The 19420-nt window shown below is 40.7% G+C and overlaps 2 protein-coding genes across 3 annotated transcripts in view; one reads left to right on the top strand and one right to left on the bottom strand.

The window, feature by feature from the left end:
• The first annotated feature begins 3566 nt into the window (after window positions 1–3566).
• LOC131821989 (diphosphoinositol polyphosphate phosphohydrolase 3-beta) lies at window positions 3567–10221 on the top strand. 2 transcript variants are annotated; one of them, XM_059158375.1, is made up of 2 exons: window positions 3567–4344; window positions 8524–10221. In XM_059158375.1, coding segments are annotated over exons 1-2 (495 nt in total). In that variant the 5' UTR covers window positions 3567–3850; the 3' UTR covers window positions 8525–10221. The 2 variants fall into 2 exon arrangements, with proteins under 2 accessions (XP_059014358.1, XP_059014359.1); XM_059158376.1 differs by lacking the exon at window positions 8524–10221 and having other exon boundaries at window positions 3567–4646.
• The window catches only part of EZHIP (EZH inhibitory protein), a 45784-nt gene continuing 35839 nt past the window's right edge, over window positions 9476–19420 (bottom strand). The window contains exon 2 of the mRNA XM_059156792.1: window positions 9476–9690. Within this exon, the coding sequence (XP_059012775.1) occupies window positions 9476–9690 (215 nt within the window). The remainder of the gene's footprint in view (window positions 9691–19420) is intronic.

Below are 19420 nucleotides of genomic sequence, written 5' to 3'. Positions count from 1 at the left end.
CCAAGGGAAATGTGGGAGGAGATACAGGCAGATATGTACAAAATACATTTGTTACTGTAACAGTCTACTGTTACGGTAGCTTGTGAAATAACCTTGTTCATCATTAGAGAAATCTTAACTATGGGTGAACTAGACAATGGAATGCTTGCCTCTCAAAAATGATTTTTACATTTCTATACACAAAGTCATACCTATCTTGCCTCATGATCAGTCTAATAGGTGAATCATAAAATTATTTTACAAAATTCTGCTGAAAAAGATCAGTTTGAGATTTTCCCAGCATTGTACCATACCTCTAAATTGCGGATCCTCCTATCCAGAAATGTGCTATGACTCTGCCAGTGGGAATCCAGCCTGCACCTCTTTCCATATCATAATGATGCTATTCTTCTCCCTTCCAAAAAAAAAAAATATGCCTCAAAAGACACCTATTGCATAGGCATCCTCTGATGGGGAAGTGATAGACGAGACTAGGAAGCAGCCCCTCTGGTAAGACAAGGAGAAAATACATGGTCACTCTAGTCTTGTGATGTGGTTGGGGCCTGGATGGGCCACCACTCACCACAGCCCCTTGCCCCACCTCCCAGATTTGCTAGAGTTCCTCTTGATTCATTCAAGCCATCTTTCAAAGCTGAGTCCGAGCTCTATCATTTTCTACTACAATGTCCTAACTTTATCGCTCAGGATCCCTTGGTATTTTATTTATTGTGTGGTGGCTGATATGGCTACCGTGAAGGCCATCATTTCCCTACCATATTTTCTATGTGATTACTGCTGGCATACATGAAACCATTAGTGCTTTAAATAGTAATACTCCATTCTACCATGGAAGGGAATTCATTTTTACTCATTTTGTAGGCTTTTCCCAAGAAGATATTCATATCATTTGGAAATAATGAAAACTTGGTCTTCTTTACTAAATAATGTTTTTTTCCTCTTTATGATCTCCTTACACTGGAAAGATCACCTAAAGCAAAAGTTAACAATATTGGCGATAATAGGTATATTTGCCTAGACCTTGACTATAATGGAATTTTTTCTAGTTGCTTAACATCATTCGTGTATTTGTACGTTAGGCACACTGAGAACTACAGCCTGCTAAAAGCAACGTTCCTAGTTTGTTTTTAATCATGGGGTGTCACATTCCTTCAAATATTTTTTGATCGGCGCCTGGGTGGCTCAGTGGGTTGAGCCTCTGCCTTCAGCTCAGGTCATGATCCCAGTGTCCTGGGATTGAGCCCCACATCAGGCTCTCTGCTCAGCAGGGAGCCCGTTTGCCCTCTCTCTGCCTGCCTCTCCGTCTACTTAGGATCTCTCTCTCTCTCTCAAATAATTAAATAAAATCTTTGGGAAAAAAATGAACCACTTATAAAAGAAAGGAAACAAATGTTCTTTGATCATCCATATACCATTAAAATATGGTCAATACTAGTATCTCTAGTATCTACGTCTCCATTTTGTCATTTCTTCATATGCAACCCACACATTTTTGTCCTATTATGCTCTAGATATTGCAGGAGTCTGTTGCCACTGGGAACCGGATCATTTTTGTGAGCTATTCTGGGTATAAATGGAGTGTAGCAGACCTTGGGAAGCTGATCTCACTTGTTATTTAAGAATTGGGTTGTTGGGGCTCCTGGGTGCCTCTAGTCGGTTAAGCATCCCACTCTTGATTTTGGCTCAGGTCATGATCTCAAGGTCCCATGGGCCTCTGCACTGGTCATGGAACCTGCTTAAGATTTTCTCTCTCCCTCTCCCTCTGCCCCTCCCCTTCCCACTCACGCGCCCTCCCTCATCCTCCCTCCCTCCTTCCCTCTCTCTCTCTCTCTCTCTCTCTCAAAAAAAAAAAAAAAAGTCCTTTGCACTTACACTTCAGATTCCCCTTCCCTTTGATGAGAGATTATTTCACTGGAAAAGGGAGTTTTCGTGATCCTGGTCGCTTGATGCCAGCAGAGGGTCTGTGAGGAAGAGAGAGACACAGATGCCTAAGCTGCAGTATGGAAAAAGTTAGGGGACATCAGACGTCTTCTCCATAAGGCTACAGTTAGAGCAGGGAAACAGTAAGAACAAATGAAAAGGTGAGGGAGGGCTTTTGGTTGTTAACTTTTTGGTTATGATGGTCCACATCTTGGCCAAGAGGACAGCATGACCCAACAGAGAGGTAGTGAAAGAGCACCAAGCGGCCTTGCTTGTTGTGGAATCCCACACCAAGAGCCTCCGTAAACATCAAACTGAAAAACATGAAGGGATTTCTGTAGGCATGTTTTCCAAAACCCGAAGCTGTACCTATCAGTGAGAAAGAGAGAGAAGGGTGAAAGTGAAAGAGGGTGAAGAGTGTTGGGACTTCCTAAAAGGTAACTTGGGGTGGTTCTGCAGCTGTTCGGTGACTAGGACTCCAAGGGCCAGGGCTGAAACAAGTAGGCAAGAAGTTTACTGTCAGGAACCTGAGGAACAGAGGTTAGGTAAGAGGGCAATAGGACCTGTTCAAGAAAAGTGTTAAGTTATGGGCTGTGCCAACATGCCCAGCAAAGCCAAGAACCTGCCACCCTGAATCAAGGAAACCTCATTTAAAATGGAGTCAGGTGGCTAGCAGGGGGAACCTCTCACGCCCTACCACTGCGGTCAGCTGCACACCCCAACAAGGATAAACAGTTCCTGGCATTCCCCGCAGGAAGCAGCTTCCTTTCCTACTCCAGCAGGAGGAAGGATGAATGTCTCCTCGCCCAGCAACAAGCCCAGCCAATAGGAAATACCACAACGGGGCCAATGAGGAAAACGTCAGCACCTGCAACTGTGGCTTTTCTGCAATGGACTTTCCCTTCCCGGCAGCCCCTCCCAACTGCCTCCTTTTCCCTAGAGAAGAAAGGTCCTCGTGTCTGAGCTCCAGACGGGCCTCTGAGGTGCTACAGTTTGCCTGTTCCCAATTGCAATTCCTCTGCTACACCCAAATAAACCCATTTTGCTGATAAACCATAACCGGCTGTTTTACCTTTTAGGTGGACAAACCTGTTGAAGAACTCAAAGGGTATGGATATGACTCAGCAAAGAGTAGGTACTGTTTTGCCAAGAACAGCGAGGGTCATTTTTCCTAAACCGTAAGGCGGTAGCATTCCTTCTGGACAATGATGATGCCCTTGGCCTGATGGCCTGTAAAATAAGTGTATGCGTTTCAGGCAACCGCCAGGAAGGATGAGGAGAAAGGTCTGGCCACGCCACAGCCAACTTCAACTCAAAGGCCCACGTGGAAGCGATCTTGGCCCCAGTCACAACGTGGGAATTGAACTCCCAGGGGAAAGAGATTTCCAGCCTGGGAGGTGCGGGGCGCCTGCGCAGTGGGCCCGAGGCACCGCGCGCGCGGCGGGAGCCACAAGACCCCCGCCCCCGCCCCTCGCCCTCCAACATGAACGCGCACGTGAATGGGGACGCGGACGCGCACGCGGATGCGCCTCACCTCACTCAACCCCTGCCCGGCGTCTGAGGAGGGAGGGAGGCGCGCGCGGGAGCCGCGGGTGGGCGGTGTGCGGAGTGGCGGACCCGAGGGCGGTGGCGCGGGGGCGGGGCGGCGGCGCGGGGGCGGGCGCGGGGGCGGCGGCGCCTCGTCCAGTCAGGCGGCTGCGTTCGGGACCCTCCGGCCCGCACGAGGAGCGAACAGACTGACGTACTTTGCCCGCCCCCGCCTCATCTCCGCCGGGGCTTCCTGGGCTCCCCCGGCTCACTCCTGGAGCGCCTTCTCTCCCCACCGCTCTTGTCGGTCCTTTCTCTCCCGAGCATCTCAGGCGGCGGCGGCGGCGGCGGCGGCCGAGACCCCAGCAGCAGCAGCAGCGAGCGGCAGGAGCGGGCGGCCGAGAGGATGAAGTGCAAGCCGAACCAGACGCGCACCTACGACCCGGAGGGGTTCAAGAAGCGGGCGGCGTGCCTTTGCTTCCGGAGCGAGCTCGAGGACGAGGTGCTGTTAGTGAGTAGCAGTCGGTACCCGGACCGCTGGATCGTGCCGGGCGGGGGCATGGAGCCCGAGGAGGAGCCGGGCGGTGCGGCAGTCCGAGAGGTGTACGAAGAGGCGGGAGTCAAGGGGAAGTTAGGCCGGCTCCTGGGCATTTTCGAACAGAACCAAGACCGCAAGCACAGAACGTACGTGTACGTACTGACTGTCACTGAGATTCTGGAGGATTGGGAAGATTCGGTTAGCATTGGGAGGAAGCGAGAGTGGTTCAAAATCGAAGATGCGATCAAGGTTCTCCAGTGCCACAAGCCCGTGCATGCTGAATATCTGGAAAAACTAAAGCTGGGCGGTTCCCCGACCAATGGAAACTCCGTGGCCCGGTCCCTGCCACAGAGCGATCCCTAGTATGTACCGCTCCTGCACAGACTTCTGCTTTCCGCCTACCTTAGAATAAATAGTGCCCGGAGCGCCTCTCATTCCTTGTGCGGTCTCACGGGGAGGCGGGGGGGCTTCTTTTGTTTCCTTGGCAGCCCTCCGAATCACGCTTGCAGACCGTCTCGGTTGCCAGGCACTGTTTTCAGACAATTTGCACGTTTTTCAGATGCTTTGAAAATCGCTGCGTGGTAGCACTGTAACAGATTTCGGTAACCCTAAACCACGTGGGTTTTTTGTTTTGTTTTGTTTTTAGAGTGCCTTAACTGCTTGCCCATCTTTTAGCTTGTGTTTTTGTGTAGGTGGGTACACTTTGTAGTTTCTTTTATTACATTACACACACACGTGTGTGTGTACGTGTGCGTTTTAAGTACTAATCCTGTGGTTTGTTTTATAGTGAATGCCTTTAAAATCTGAACATCTTGATTATGTGGCGTCTTTAACTTTTTTCCTTAACTTGCTTTCTCTTTCATTGCATTAGCCCTTGCTAGCAAGCTCTTCGGTGATGGAAATTGGTTTAAAGATAGTTATATATATATATTAATTTACAATATATTTAAGACATTTTACATCTTGTGGGTTTTCTGCACTCGGCAATAATTTTGTGTTCAGTAGTGTAATCTAATTTGCCATTTTCAGAAGTTTCTTTACTCGTATGTACACGATTGGAATTTCAAAAAATTTTCACTTGTGGTATTTTGTTGCTCCTTATTTGAAATGGCCATTTCCCATATAGCCCGAAGGTAATTAAAGTATTACTTTATACAGTGAATATATTTTTGGGTAAGTATTGTTAGCTGGACACATCCTGCTATGTACTACTATCATGAAAACTATTCATAGAGTGTGATTTAGTATGTTCACCTTCCAACTCCATAGCCCCATCCTTAATACCCTAAAACAACCATGGTTCTCTGAATATAAAGTAGTTCTTGAAGGAACATTAAATTTTACATATTTGAATGTAGTGACATTTCAGTTAATCTTCCTGACTACCAGTGACCATAGAGGAATGGAATTTATATGGTGATGAGATCCCAACCCAGTGTGGTACCTTTCTTGATATTCAGCTTTTACAGACCTCTTAAACTGCCAGGACGAGTGAACTGTCTTAAAGATTTAGGATAACTGTTTTGTGTCATGGGACAAACTTTTTTTTTTTATTAAAAGCTCTTGCATTTGCATCAACACTTGTTTAAAGTCAGGAATCTTTTCTAAAATGCATAGCCTGCCTTCTCATACTACATTTATTCCCCTAGCCATGTCAGCAGTTAAGTAGAAGAAAAACCTACTTGGTTAAGAGCGTATTAGGGGTGGAAAGTTAATGCCATATGTAACACCTAAACATTTTTAAAACATTGCAGTTGCAATTAATGAGTATAAAGTAGAAAATCATGGTTATTTAAAAACATTTGTTATACAAACTAACCTGTTTTCAAACACAATTACTGCTAAAAATTTAAGTTACCTTTTCTTAAACTTTATTATTTTACTGTTTTTTAACATACATACAGAGCAATGCACAAATATTAACTGTACAGCTTAATCAATTTTTACATACAGAATATATGTATGTAACCAGAATCCAGATCAGGAAATTAACATTACCTGTAACTCAAAAGCCATTGCATTTCTCTTCCTAATCAGTACTCTGCCTTTTTATCTTTTAAGACTATTGAATAGTTCTGTTTTTGAACTTTATAGGTTGACTTTTAGAATGGACTTTTAGAATGTATACATTTTTGGGCTGCCCTGCCCCCTTGTGTTCTTTATTTCACTCTTCAAAATACTCAAATATTTTTTTCCATTTGCATTGTTATTCTACAAATTAATACATTTATACGATTGCTGTTAAAAAGTGGGTTTTGTTGAATTTTCTAAAGAAATTTGGTGCCACTATTTTGGAAACAAACTTTGTTACAAACTTAAGCACTGATAAAGTACAGGTTTCAATTCACAAAACATTTTCTGTAATAATGCTATCAAAGTAAACTAAAAAATGAGTGAGTTTTTAAAACCAGTGACAACTTCATCATCTGAATTACATAGTTTGATCAAATATGGTTATTTAATGTTTTTCTATTTTCTCTTAAGAAGTGATCTGTATTGAATATCTGTTTGAGCACATTTAATTTCAGTCTCACATCGACCCAAAGGTATGTTCCCCCAATAACCTAGTTATTTTAGAAGATTCTTAAATTCTGCCTTAACTGAGCAGATATATTGGGTTTTTATTTTAAAGATATTTTTGTTGATAGATATCCCTTCCACCTGAAATGCTGCCACAAATATTTTGGAGACTTAACTTCTGCTTGTTATTCATTTTATTTGGTTCTTAAGTATCTAACAAAGGCAAAGATGCACAGTATTCATATTAACCTATTATTAAGAATGATTAGCCTATAAATATGTTGTGGACGTTTTTCCTTCTTTTTTTGACAGAAACATTTAGAATAAGTCATGATATTTTTCAGGACTGTCAGGTTCATTTAAGTAGTTTTTGTGAAATATTCTCTAGAGCGTAGCCTTGTCAGAATAGTTAAAATTTTCAAGGAGATTCTTTTTTTCTCTTTAAGACTAAGAGTTTCAGACCAAAACAGGTAACCAGAAATAGTATATAGAAAATTTCTATCACCTCAGCACTCCAAATATCGATGCACAGTTGCAATTTTTTTTCCTTCTAAGATTGTTAAAAAGGCACCTGTACGTTATTTGTTTGGTTTTTCAGCTCTCCCTTTGAAAAGAAAGGACAATGGGTGCTCTCCACAGATGATTAAGGTTTGCAGTCATGCATCAGAAATTTATTTTCTGCATGTTTTATAAACATCTTACATTTTCAGCCGGTCAAATAGTTTATTCTTATTAAGATATAAAGAGAAAACATTGGGGGTTAATATAGATACATAGGTAAACTCTAAATAATCGATGCTGTGTCTATAAAGTATATTTTTTTCAAGAAATGATGTGTGTATACACATCAACACACTCGCATACATGGTGTATTTGGCTGAGCAAGGGTTTTTACTTCCATGTGTCCCGTGTGGGAGAGCTACCAGGCACTACCAGGGTTTTATCAATATTTTCTTGGTAGTTGTCTTCTGATAAACTATTATACTGTATTTAGCAGATTTTAAATGTTCATGGACAAACAGCACTATGAGAACTGGAAAAGTCACTATGATAACAGAAGTAAAACATGACATTTTTATGAGTCAGAGTTTGGTGTGATAGAAACTACAGTTGGGGTTTTGAAGTCAGACAGACTTAGGTTGAAAACTGGCTCCAGTTCTTGCTCACACTAACTTCAGCCAGGTTATCTAACTGCAGATAGATTTTTTTTAAAATATGAAATTTGAGATAATAAAAATAGATACTTTATAATCTCCAATGAGAAGTCTTCTCTGACCACTGGGTTAAGATGCTTTCTTCTGTGTGTGTCACAGTTCTCACAATCTACTGTACTTATTTGCATGCTTGTGTGGCTAGACCACAGATTCTGTGATGGGTGGGGACTATCTTGAATTATTTCCATAAGCCTAGACTCCAGAAGGTGTAATTTAGAATTTTTTATGTCTTACATGACCAGCCTATCCTTTTTTGTAAAACTTGTAGTATCACTGCTTTCCTCTTTTGTTTTCTAATATAACCTGTAACTCCCTCAGCTGCTGATCCAGTCTTTTTTTTTAATTTTAAGCTTTATTACATTTTTATAAAGCTACATATTTTTTTTAGTTATTTGCAGCATAACAGTATTCATTATTTTTGCACCACACACAGTGCTCCATGCAATCTGTGCCCTCTAGAATACCCACCACCTGGTACCCCAACCTCCCACCCCCCCACCCCCCCAACCCCCTCAACCCCACCACTTCAAACCCCTCAGATTGTTTTTCAGAGTCCACAGTCTCTCATGGTTCACCTCCCCTTCTAATTAACCCCAACTCCCTTCTCCTCTCTAACTCCCCATGTCCTCCATGCTATTTGTTATGCTGATCCAGTCTTAAATTGCATCTGCATTAGATAATTCCATGAAGGCTTTCCAAACACAAAGTGAATGATGCAGATAATAGGCCTTTTGTAAATTTCTCAGTTGGAGGAATTTTTAAATTAGTATATAAGCATGCTAATTATATGTTTGTTTGTTTTTCCAGATGAACAGCAAAGATTTTCAAGATTGCTGTAAAAATCTTTGATATGAATCATTGATCAATGGATTTTCAAGTGGAGGTGAGCGATTCCATGTTTCCAAGGAGACAGCTCACCTGACTTTCCTTCTACATCTTGGAACATTGCTTACTTGTCTGTTCCATTGACTCTTCTTGCCCTGGTTGTTACTGTTGTACGTGAACAGACTCTTACTTTAACACCTGTAGCCTTTTGTTATGCTTTTTTGATATGTCTGCCTTGGCCATTAGACTGTGATATCCTTGAGAGCAAGGACCCTGTTTCTTTACTCTTTGCATATTCTGTATATGAAACACCACTGGAAATATGATTGACATCCGTGAAGGTTCTTTGATTCAATTTATATTTTGTAATCACTATGTGGCAAAATATTCCCATTTCAATATGGTACTAGTAGAATATATGCTGTCTAGGCACCATATATATGGCTTTTCTGTATCAGGTGTTTCAGAAACTTTTGAAGGCAGTTGTAAGATGTTCAAGATGAGAATTATTACTCATATTTCTATGTCATACCACACGGTGGCTAACACCATTTTGAGATTACCCCAATACATAGGGCAATATTTTGTAGAATCAGTCCTTTGTGTAACAACTTCAGTATTTTTGTACTGTTGTTACTTTGCTGAAATTTTATTCAAAAATATCACTTGCTATAAAACTAATCATAAAATAAATACAATGAACACAAGATAATATTGTGGATTTTTATAAAAATAAATTTTAAGATGATTTACAAATGATATATTTAATGCTTTTGCAATGCCCAAAGCACTTCTTTCATGTAATCTTAACTTCCCTTTGAAGAAGATTGTTTTTCTCATTTTATAAGTTCAGTGTACTGTATTATTTGATGCCAGAGCCAACAAAAACTGCAGTACAGGCAGTTTCCAAAGTTAATTACACCACTTACTTTGCCTAGGTTTCTTTTGCGTCTCTTACTGATTCAGTTTGCCAATTTTCAACCCCTTTTCCAACACACTCATCTGACTTCTCATTCCACCTGGTTTCTGCATGTGAGAATGTGAAGGACTGAGCGACAGCTAAATTGTCACTTAGAAAAGGCGCTGAAGAAAAAAAACTTCCGTGAGTGGGGAAGAAACGACTTGGGTCAGCTGTCTCCAGAAGAACAACTTTAAGAAAATGACAAAGATGTTTAGAGATAATTTTATGGAGTCTTGCCATGGGGTTTGTAATGTCAGCACTCTTACCCAGTTTCCTACAAAGGCCTCAGAGTGGCTTTAATACAGTAGTTTTGTTTCCTTTGCATTTATAAAAGCAATTGCATCAGAAAAACCATGAATTCCATTTTAGGTGTTACCCCCTTCCTCATGGTACCGGTGAAATGTAGTTACTGTTGTATCAATCCTTACAGAATTTGAAACAACACATCTCCCACTTTATTGGGGTTTTTAAGATGTGATATGGTACTATGGTTATGTTTTTTGAAATCCTTATCTTCTAGAGAAATGTACTGTTAATTTTACAGATGAAGTGATATGCTACTGGTATTTGCTTCAAAATAATCTGAGGGTGGGGTAGGTGAGCATACAGATGAAATAAGATTGGTGATAAATTGATAATTTCTGGCCATGTGACAGATACTTGGGAGTTCATTATACTATTCTCTGTACTTTTGTGTATATTTGAAATTTTCCATAATAAAAATTGAAAAATAATTCATTGTTTATTTGTAGGCCCTTGCTATCCCTAAAACTTAAGTAGGGAAGGCTGATTAGAAGACAAATCTAGACAGACACACACACCCCTCCTCCAAAAACCCAGGTTTTGCTCCTGAGCTAAACATATTAGCAGACTTGCTCTTCCCTTAATGTGAATTATTTCCTTGAAAGTCTGTCAATTTCACATGCGAAAAGACTTTTAGCCTCATCAGCATGCCAAATGTGATCAGCAAACTTTGAACCCCAATGGTGGACATAAGCTTAGGCTCCAGATGAGACAGCACTCCCATTCTACAATGTATCTTTAAAAAAATTAATTTTTTTCTGATTAGAAAATTAATTTACCTTAACTTCAGAATATTCGGAAAATTCCCTCCAAGGTAAATGAATAAAAAAATCACACATGATCCCCCTACTCAGAATAGCCATATTTGAAAAATATGTATGTATATCTATATATATTCCAGCGTTTTTCTTTTCAAATGTAACTATATGTTACCCAAGCAGATGGCACAAGTGAGCCCCCTTCCACCAGAATATTTTCAAAAATCCAGGACCCCTTTTATTACAAGGCATACACCACATAGGTAACTTGTTCTTCAGAATTTTTTAGGCTAATGCTCTGGGCATTATGGAATTTTTGCCACTTCTGTGCTGCACAAGTGCAGCAGACATAGCACAAAGCTTGGGTCTGAAATCTAGGCCATGCCTTGTACTCACTAATTCCTGATGCAGTACAGAATAACTGTTTTGTTTTTGGTTTTTTGTTCCCTAATTCCATCACAAATATTCTACTCAAGAAGTTGGTGGGAGTGGGGGGCATTGATTCAGAGGAGGTGCCCCTTTAATAAATCACACAGTTGCAATATATTAGCTAAAAGTTGGCCTGCTAGTACCTTGTTTTTCAGAAAGTTCCTTCTGTCTTCTCTGGATCCTCAGCAAGCTACTGTATCACTATCTCTCTAGTGTCTGCTCCTCATTAAGTTGTTGCTCCTCTGGGCACAGTGGTTTTCAACTGGTAAACAAGGATACCACTACTCTGCACTTGGAGTGGAATCCTATCCTCCTTCTTCTACCTTTTTACTCTAGAATGTGTCCTCATGATTCCCTAATTTCCTACAACACACAAGAGATCAGAATATAACTTTTAATAAGATTTTACTGAAGATTACCAGGTTACGTGAGGCAAATATAATACAAAACACAATACAAAACTATTTCACAGGTCATATATTTTCTAGGTTCCAATGCTAGACTGGTTCACTAGCACAGGCTGACTCTAAATGGCCTAGGGACATCCTTCCATTCCCTATTCCCCACCACTACTAACAGCTGAGAGTACAGTATCAAGTCTTGCACACAGCGATTCCCATACCCATGCAGAAGAGAAAGCTTTTCCTGCAACTCAATCTCCAAACAGTACTTAAGGTATCTCAAATTTATAGTCTCAGAATCAAAGATGTGAGCCTGAAATTAATGGATCTAAGGACTAGAATGTGATGTGTTGGGGATGGAAACTCAGTTTTATATTATTCCAAAGCTCATGCTCTATATTAAGATGAACAGGACTGACAATATAGTGAATTTGGTGCTCCAACTTTTTCTGGATGGTAAATATGGGGATCCAAAAAGCCTACCCATAGTGCAAGAAGACTTAACACCTTTCCCTGTGTAAGCCTACACAGCAGTGTGAAGAAGCAGGCCAGGACCTCTGGAAGTTTAGATTTATTTGAGGCCTGTGCAAAGGGTATAGAGGGCTTAGGACAGGATTCATAACAATTCTCTTTTCCTTTTGTCTACCCACTCAAACTTAGACCTTGCTGGCTATTAAAAAGACATAAATAGACTGCAGAATCATTCTTAGTACATGTATCCTCCATCTTTTTCAAAAGTTCAGATTAGGTCACTTCTCTTCATTGGTACAGTAGTCCTCCCATTACCCATGGTTTTGCTTTCTAAAGCTTTACCCACAGTCAACCATGTTCCAGGAATAAATGACCGTTTTGACCTATCATCAGGTCAATAGTAGCCTAATGCTATATCACAATGCCTGCATAAGTCACCTGACTTTATTTCTTCATGTAGGCATTTTATCATTCCACATCATCACAAGAAGTGCGAATACAGTACAATAAGATATTTTGATGGACCACATTCTCATGTTATTATAGTATATTATCATAATTCTTGTATTTTAATACCAGTTCATCTCTTACTGTGCCTGATTTATAAATTAAACTTAATCATGTATATGTATGTATAGTAAAAACAGTATATGTAGGGTTTGGTACTATGCATGGTTTCAGGCATCCACTTGGGGGTCTTGGAACATATGCCCTGTGGGTAAGGAGGGATTACTGTACCTATTTTTGCTAAATGAAAGAAATCTTGGGGGAGGAGTCAAGATGGCGGAGAAGTAGCAAGCTGAGACTGCTTCAGCTAGCCGGAGATCAGCTAGATAGCTTATCTAAAGATTGCAAACACCTGAAAATCCATCGGCAGATCGAAGAGAAGAAGAACAGCAATTCTGGAAACAGAAAAACAACCACTTTCTGAAAGGTAGGACCGGCGGAGAAGTGAATCCAAAGCGACGGGAAGATAGACCCCGGGGGGAGGGGCCGGCTCCCGGCAAGCGGCGGAGCAACCGTGCACAAAATCAGGACTTTTAAAAGTCTGTTCCGCTGAGGGACATCGCTCCAGAGGCTAAACCGGGGCGAAGCCCACGCGGGGTCAGCGTGGCCTCAGGTCCCGCAGGGTCACAGAAGGATCGGGGGTGTCTGAGTGTCGCAGAGCTTGCGGGTATTGGAACGGGAAAGCCGGCTACAGAGACAGAGCCGACAGTGAGCTCGCAGCTCCGTGTTACCTTGAACCGGTCGCAGGCTCGGTGAGCTCGGAGCGCGGCCGGAGGTCAGGCAGACGGGAGTAACTGGGCGCTGTTCTCTGAGGGCGCACTGAGGAGTGGGGCCCTGGGCTCTCGGCTCCTCCGGGCCGGAGACCAGGAGGCCGCCATTTGTATTCCCGTCCTCTGGAACTCTACGGAAAGCGCTCAGGGAACAAAAGCTCCTGAAAGCAAACCCGAGCGGATTACTCACCCCGGCCCTGGGTAAGGGCGGTGTAATTCCGCCTGGGGCAAAGACACTTGAGAATCACTACAACAGGCCCCTCCCCCAGAAGATCAACAAGAAATCCAGCCGAGACCAAGTTCACCTACCAAGGAGTGCGGTTTCAATACCAAGGAGAGCAGCAGAATTCCAGAGGAGGAGAAAGCCAAGCACGGAACTCATGGCTTTTTTCCTGTGATTTTTTTTAGTCTTGCAGTTAATTTAATTTTTTCTTTTTCATTTTTTTTTTTTTCTTTTCTCGCCTTCGGGTAAAATTTTTTTTTTTTTAACTGTTACCTTTTTCTTTTTTAACGATTTTTTACTAGTTTATCTAATATATATATATATATATTTTTTTTTACATTTTTCTTAGGTGTTTTCTCTTTTAAAAAAAATTCTTTTCTTTTCTTTTCTTTTTTTTTTTTTTTTTTCTTTTTTCTTTCTTCCTTTTTGAACCTCTTTTTATCCCCTTTCTCCCCACTCACGATTTTGGATCTCTTCTAATTTGGCTAAAGCATATTTTCCTGGGGTTGTTGCCACCCTTTTAGTATTTTACTTGCCCCTTCATTTACTCTTATCTGGACAAAATGACAAGACGTAAAAATTCACCACAAAAAAAAAACAAGAGGCAGTACCGAAGGCTAGGGACCTAATCAATACAGACATCGGTAATATGTCAGATCTAGAGTTCAGAATGACAATTCTCAAGGTTCTAGCCAGGCTCGAAAAAGGCATGGAAGATATTAGAGAAACCCTCTCGAGAGATATAAAAGCCCTTTCTGGAGAAATAAAAGAACTAAAATCTAACCAAGTTGAAATCAAAAAAGCTATTAATGAGGTGCAATCAAAAATGGAGGCTCTCACTGCTAGGATAAATGAGGCAGAAGAAAGAATTAGTGATATAGAAGACCAAATGACAGAGAATAAAGAAGCTGATCAAAAGAGGGACAAACAGCTACTGGACCACGAGGGGAGAATTCGAGAAATAAGTGACACCATAAGACGAAACAACATTAGAATAATTGGGATTCCAGAAGAAGAAGAAAGTGAGAGGGGAGCAGAAGGTATACTGGAGAGAATTATTGGGGAGAATTTCCCCAATATGGCAAAGGGAACGAGCATCAAAATTCAGGAGGTTCAGAGAATGCCCCTCAAAATCAATAAGAATAGGCCCACACCCCGTCACCTAATAGTAAAATTTACAAGTCTCAATGACAAAGAGAAAATCCTGAAAGCAGCCCGGGAAAAGAAGTCTGTAACATACAATGGTAAAAATATTAGATTGGCAGCTGACTTATCCACAGAGACCTGGCAGGCCAGAAAGAGCTGGCATGATATTTTCAGAGCACTAAACGAGAAAAACATGCAGCCAAGAATACTATATCCAGCTAGGCTATCATTGAAAATAGAAGGAGAGATTAAAAGCTTCCAGGACAAACAACAACTGAAAGAATTTGCAAATACCAAACCAGCTCTACAGGAAATCTTGAAAGGGGTCCTCTAAGCAAAGAGAGAGCCTACAAGTGGTAGATCAGAAAGGAACAGAGACCATATACAGTAACAGTCACCTTACAGGCAATACAATGGCACTAAATTCATATCTCTCAATACTTACCCTGAATGTGAATGGGCTAAATGCCCCTGTCAAAAGACACAGGGTATCAGAATGGATAAAAAAACAAAACCCATCTATATGTTGCCTCCAAGAAACACATTTTAAGCCCGAAGACACCTCCAGATTTAAAGTGAGGGGGTGGAAAAGAATTTACCATGCTAATGGACATCAGAAGAAAGCAGGAGTGGCAATCCTTATATCAGATCAATTAGATTTTAAGCCAAAGACTGTAATAAGAGATGAGGAAGGACACTATATCATACTCAAAGGGTCTGTCCAACAAGAAGATTTAACAATTTTAAATATCTATGCCCCCAACGTGGGAGCAGCCAACTATATAAACCAATTAATAACAAAATCAAAGAAACACATCAACAACAATACAATAATAGTAGGGGACTTTAACACTCCCCTCACTGAAATGGACAGGTCATCCAAGCAAAAGATCAGCAAGGAAATAAAGGCCTTAAATGACACACTGGACCAGATGGACATCACAGATATATTCAGAATATTTCATCCCAAAGCAACAGAATACACATTCTTCTCTAGTGCACATGGAACATTCTCCAGAATAGATCACATCCTCGGTCCTAAATCAGGACTCAACCGGTATCAAAAGATTGGGATCATTCCCTGCATATTTTCAGACCACAATGCTCTAAAGCTAAAACTCAACCACAAAAGGAAGTTTGGAAAGAACCCAAATACATGGAGACTAAACAGTATCCTTCTAAAGAATGAATGGGTCAACCGGGAAATTAAAGAAGAATTGAAAAAAATCATGGAAACAAATGATAATGAAAATACAACGGTTCAAAATCTGTGGGACACAACAAAGGCAGTCCTGAGAGGAAAATATATAGCGGTACAAGCCTTTCTCAAGAAACAAGAAAGGTCTCAGGTACACAACCTAACCCTACACCTAAAGGAGCTGGAGAAAGAACAAGAAAGAAACCCTAAGGCCAGCAGGAGAAGAGAAATCATAAAGATCAGAGCAGAAATCAATGAAATAGAAACCAAAAAAACAATAGAACAAATCAACGAAACTAGGAGCTGGTTCTTTGAAAGAATTAATAAAATTGATAAACCCCTGGCCCGACTTATCAAAAAGAAAAGAGAAAGGACCCAAATAAATAAAATCATGAATGAAAGAGGAGAGATCACAACTAACACCAAGGAAATACAAACTATTATAAGAACATACTATGAGCAACTCTACGGCAATAAATTTGACAATCTGGAAGAAATGGATGCATTCCTAGAAACATATAAACTACCACAACTGAACCATGAAGAAATAGAAAGCCTGAACAGACCCATAACCAGGAAGGAGATTGAAACAGTCATTAAAAATCTCCAAACAAACAAAAGCCCAGGGCCAGACGGCTTCCCGGGGGAATTCTACCAAACATTTAAAGAAGAACTAATTCCTATTCTCCTGAAACTGTTCCAAAAAATAGAAATGGAAGGAAAACTTCCAAACTCATTTTATGAGGCCAGCATCACCTTGATCCCAAAACCAGACAAGGATCCCACCAAAAAAGAGAGCTATAGACCGATATCCTTGATGAACACAGATGCGAAAATACTCAACAAAATACTAGCCAATCGGATTCAACAGTACATTAAAAAGATTATTCACCACGACCAAGTGGGATTTATTCCAGGGCTGCAAGGTTGGTTCAACATCCGCAAATCAGTCAATGTGATACAACACATCAATAAAAGTAAGAACAAGAACCATATGATACTCTCAATAGATGCTGAAAAAGCATTTGACAAAGTACAACATCCCTTCCTGATCAAAACTCTTCAAAGTGTAGGGATAGAGGGCACATACCTCAATATCATCAAAGCCATCTATGAAAAACCCACCGCAAATATCATTCTCAATGGAGAAAAACTGAAAGCTTTTCCGCTAAGGTCAGGAACACGGCAGGGATGTCCATTATCACCACTGCTATTCAACATCGTACTAGAGGTCCTAGCCTCAGCAATCAGACAACAAAAGGAAATTAAAGGCATCCAAATCGGCAAAGAAGAAGTCAAATTATCACTCTTCGCAGATGATATGATACTATATGTGGAAAACCCACAAGACTCCACTCCAAAACTGCTAGAACTTATAGAGGAATTCAGTAAAGTGTCAGGATATAAAATCAATGCACAGAAATCAGTTGCATTTCTCTACACCAACAGCAAGACAGAAGAAAGAGATATTAAGGAGTCAATCCCATTTACAATTGCATCCAAAACCATAAGATACCTAGGAATAAACCTAACCAACGAGACACAGAATCTATACTCAGAAAACTATAAAGTACTCATGAAAGAAATTGAGGAATACACAAAGAAATGGAAAAATGTTCCATGCTCCTGGATTGGAAGAATAAATATTGTGAAAATGTCTATGCTACCTAGAGCAATCTACACATTTAATGCAATTCCTATCAAAGTACCATCCATCTTTTTCAAAGAAATGGAACAACTAATTCTAAAATTTATATGGAACCAGAAAAGACCTCGAATAGCCAAAGGGATATTGAAAAAGAAAGCCAACGTTGGTGGCATCACAATTCCGGACTTCAAGCTCTATTACAAAGCTGTCATCATCAAGACAGCATGGTACTGGCACAAAAACAGACACATAGATCAATGGAACAGAATAGAGAGCCCAGAAATAGACCCTCAACTCTACAGTCAACTAATCTTCGACAAAGCAGGAAAAAATGTCCAATGGAAAAAAGACAGCCTTTTCAATAAATGGTGCTGGGAAAATTGGACAGCCACATGCAGAAAAATGAAATTGGACCATTTCCTTACACCACACACAAAAATAGACTCAAAATGGATGAAGGACCTCAATGTACGAAAGGAATCCATCAAAATCCTTGAGGAGAACACGGGCAGCAACCTCTTCGACCTCTGCCGCAGCAACATCTTCCTAGGAACAACGCAAAAGGCAAGGGAAGCAAGGGAAAAAATGAACTACTGGGATTTCATCAAGATCAAAAGCTTTTGCACAGCAAAGGAAACAGTTAACAAAATCAAAAGACAACTGACAGAATGGGAGAAGATATTTGCAAACGACATATCAGATAAAGGACTAGTGTCCAGAATCTATAAAGAACTTAGCAAACTCAACACCCAAAGAACAAATAATCCAATCAAGAAATGGGCAGAAGACATGAACAGACATTTCTGCAAAGAAGACATCCAGATGGCCAACAGACACATGAAAAAGTGCTCCATATCACTCGGCATCAGGGAAATACAAATCAAAACCACAATGAGATATCACCTCACACCAGTCAGAATGGCTAAAATCAACAAGTCAGGAAATGACAGATGCTGGCGAGGATGCGGAGAAAGGGGAACCCTCCTACACTGTTGGTGGGAATGCAAGCTGGTGCAGCCACTCTGGAAAACAGCATGGAGGTTCCTCAAAATGTTGAAAATAGAACTGCCCTATGACCCAGCAATTGCACTATTGGGTATTTACCCTAAAGATACAAATGTAGTGATCCAAAGGGACACATGCACCCGAATGTTTATAGCAGCAATGTCCACAATAGCCAAACTATGGAAAGAACCTAGATGTCCATCAACAGATGAATGGATCAAGAAGATGTGGTATATATACACAATGGAATACTATGCAGCCATCAAAAGAAATGAAATCTTGCCATTTGCAACAACGTGGATGGAACTAGAGCGTATCATGCTTAGCGAAATAAGTCAAGCAGAGAAAGACAACTATCATATGATCTCCCTGATATGAGGAAGTGGTGATGCAACATGGAGGCTTAAGTGGGTAGAAGAATAAATGAAACAAGATGGGATTGGGAGGGAGACAAACCATAAGTGACTCTTAATCTCACAAAACAAACTGAGGGTTGCCGAGGGGAGGGGGTTGGGGAGAAGGGGGTGGGATTATGGACATTGGGGAGGGTATGTGATTTGGTGAGTGCTGTGAAGTGTGTAAACCTGGTGATTCACAGACCTGGGGATAAAAATATATGTATATAAAAAATATATGTTTATAAAAAATAAAAAATTTAAAAAAAAAAAAAGAAAGAAATCTTAAGAGAATTCTTGCTTTTGACAAAAGCAAAGCAAACAAAAAACAATAATAGCATTCAGTGTTTGTTTTGTAGCAATTCCTTATAGGGCAGTGTGCACCCCAGCAACGAGAGTGGCCCCCACCAAGTTCTTTCCCTGTGAACTATACTCTGTATTTCTACATCAAGCCACAATAGCTTTGAACTGTGTCTGTAAGCATCTGTACTTTATTTCCCTTGCACTTATTAGATTAGCAAGATGTGTCTTAAGGTATCAGAAAAACCTAAGAGAAGTTATTTTTTGGGTCTAGGAACACTCAAAAATTTTTCCATATAAATTAATAGTAATTGTTTTTCTACTCTCTGCCAGCTTATGAAAGGTTTCATAGGAATGCTCTACT

Source organism: Mustela lutreola, chromosome X (assembly GCF_030435805.1).
Source record: "Mustela lutreola isolate mMusLut2 chromosome X, mMusLut2.pri, whole genome shotgun sequence".
Taxonomy (NCBI): domain Eukaryota; kingdom Metazoa; phylum Chordata; class Mammalia; order Carnivora; family Mustelidae; genus Mustela; species Mustela lutreola.
This window is presented reverse-complemented; position numbering and strand designations above follow the sequence as displayed.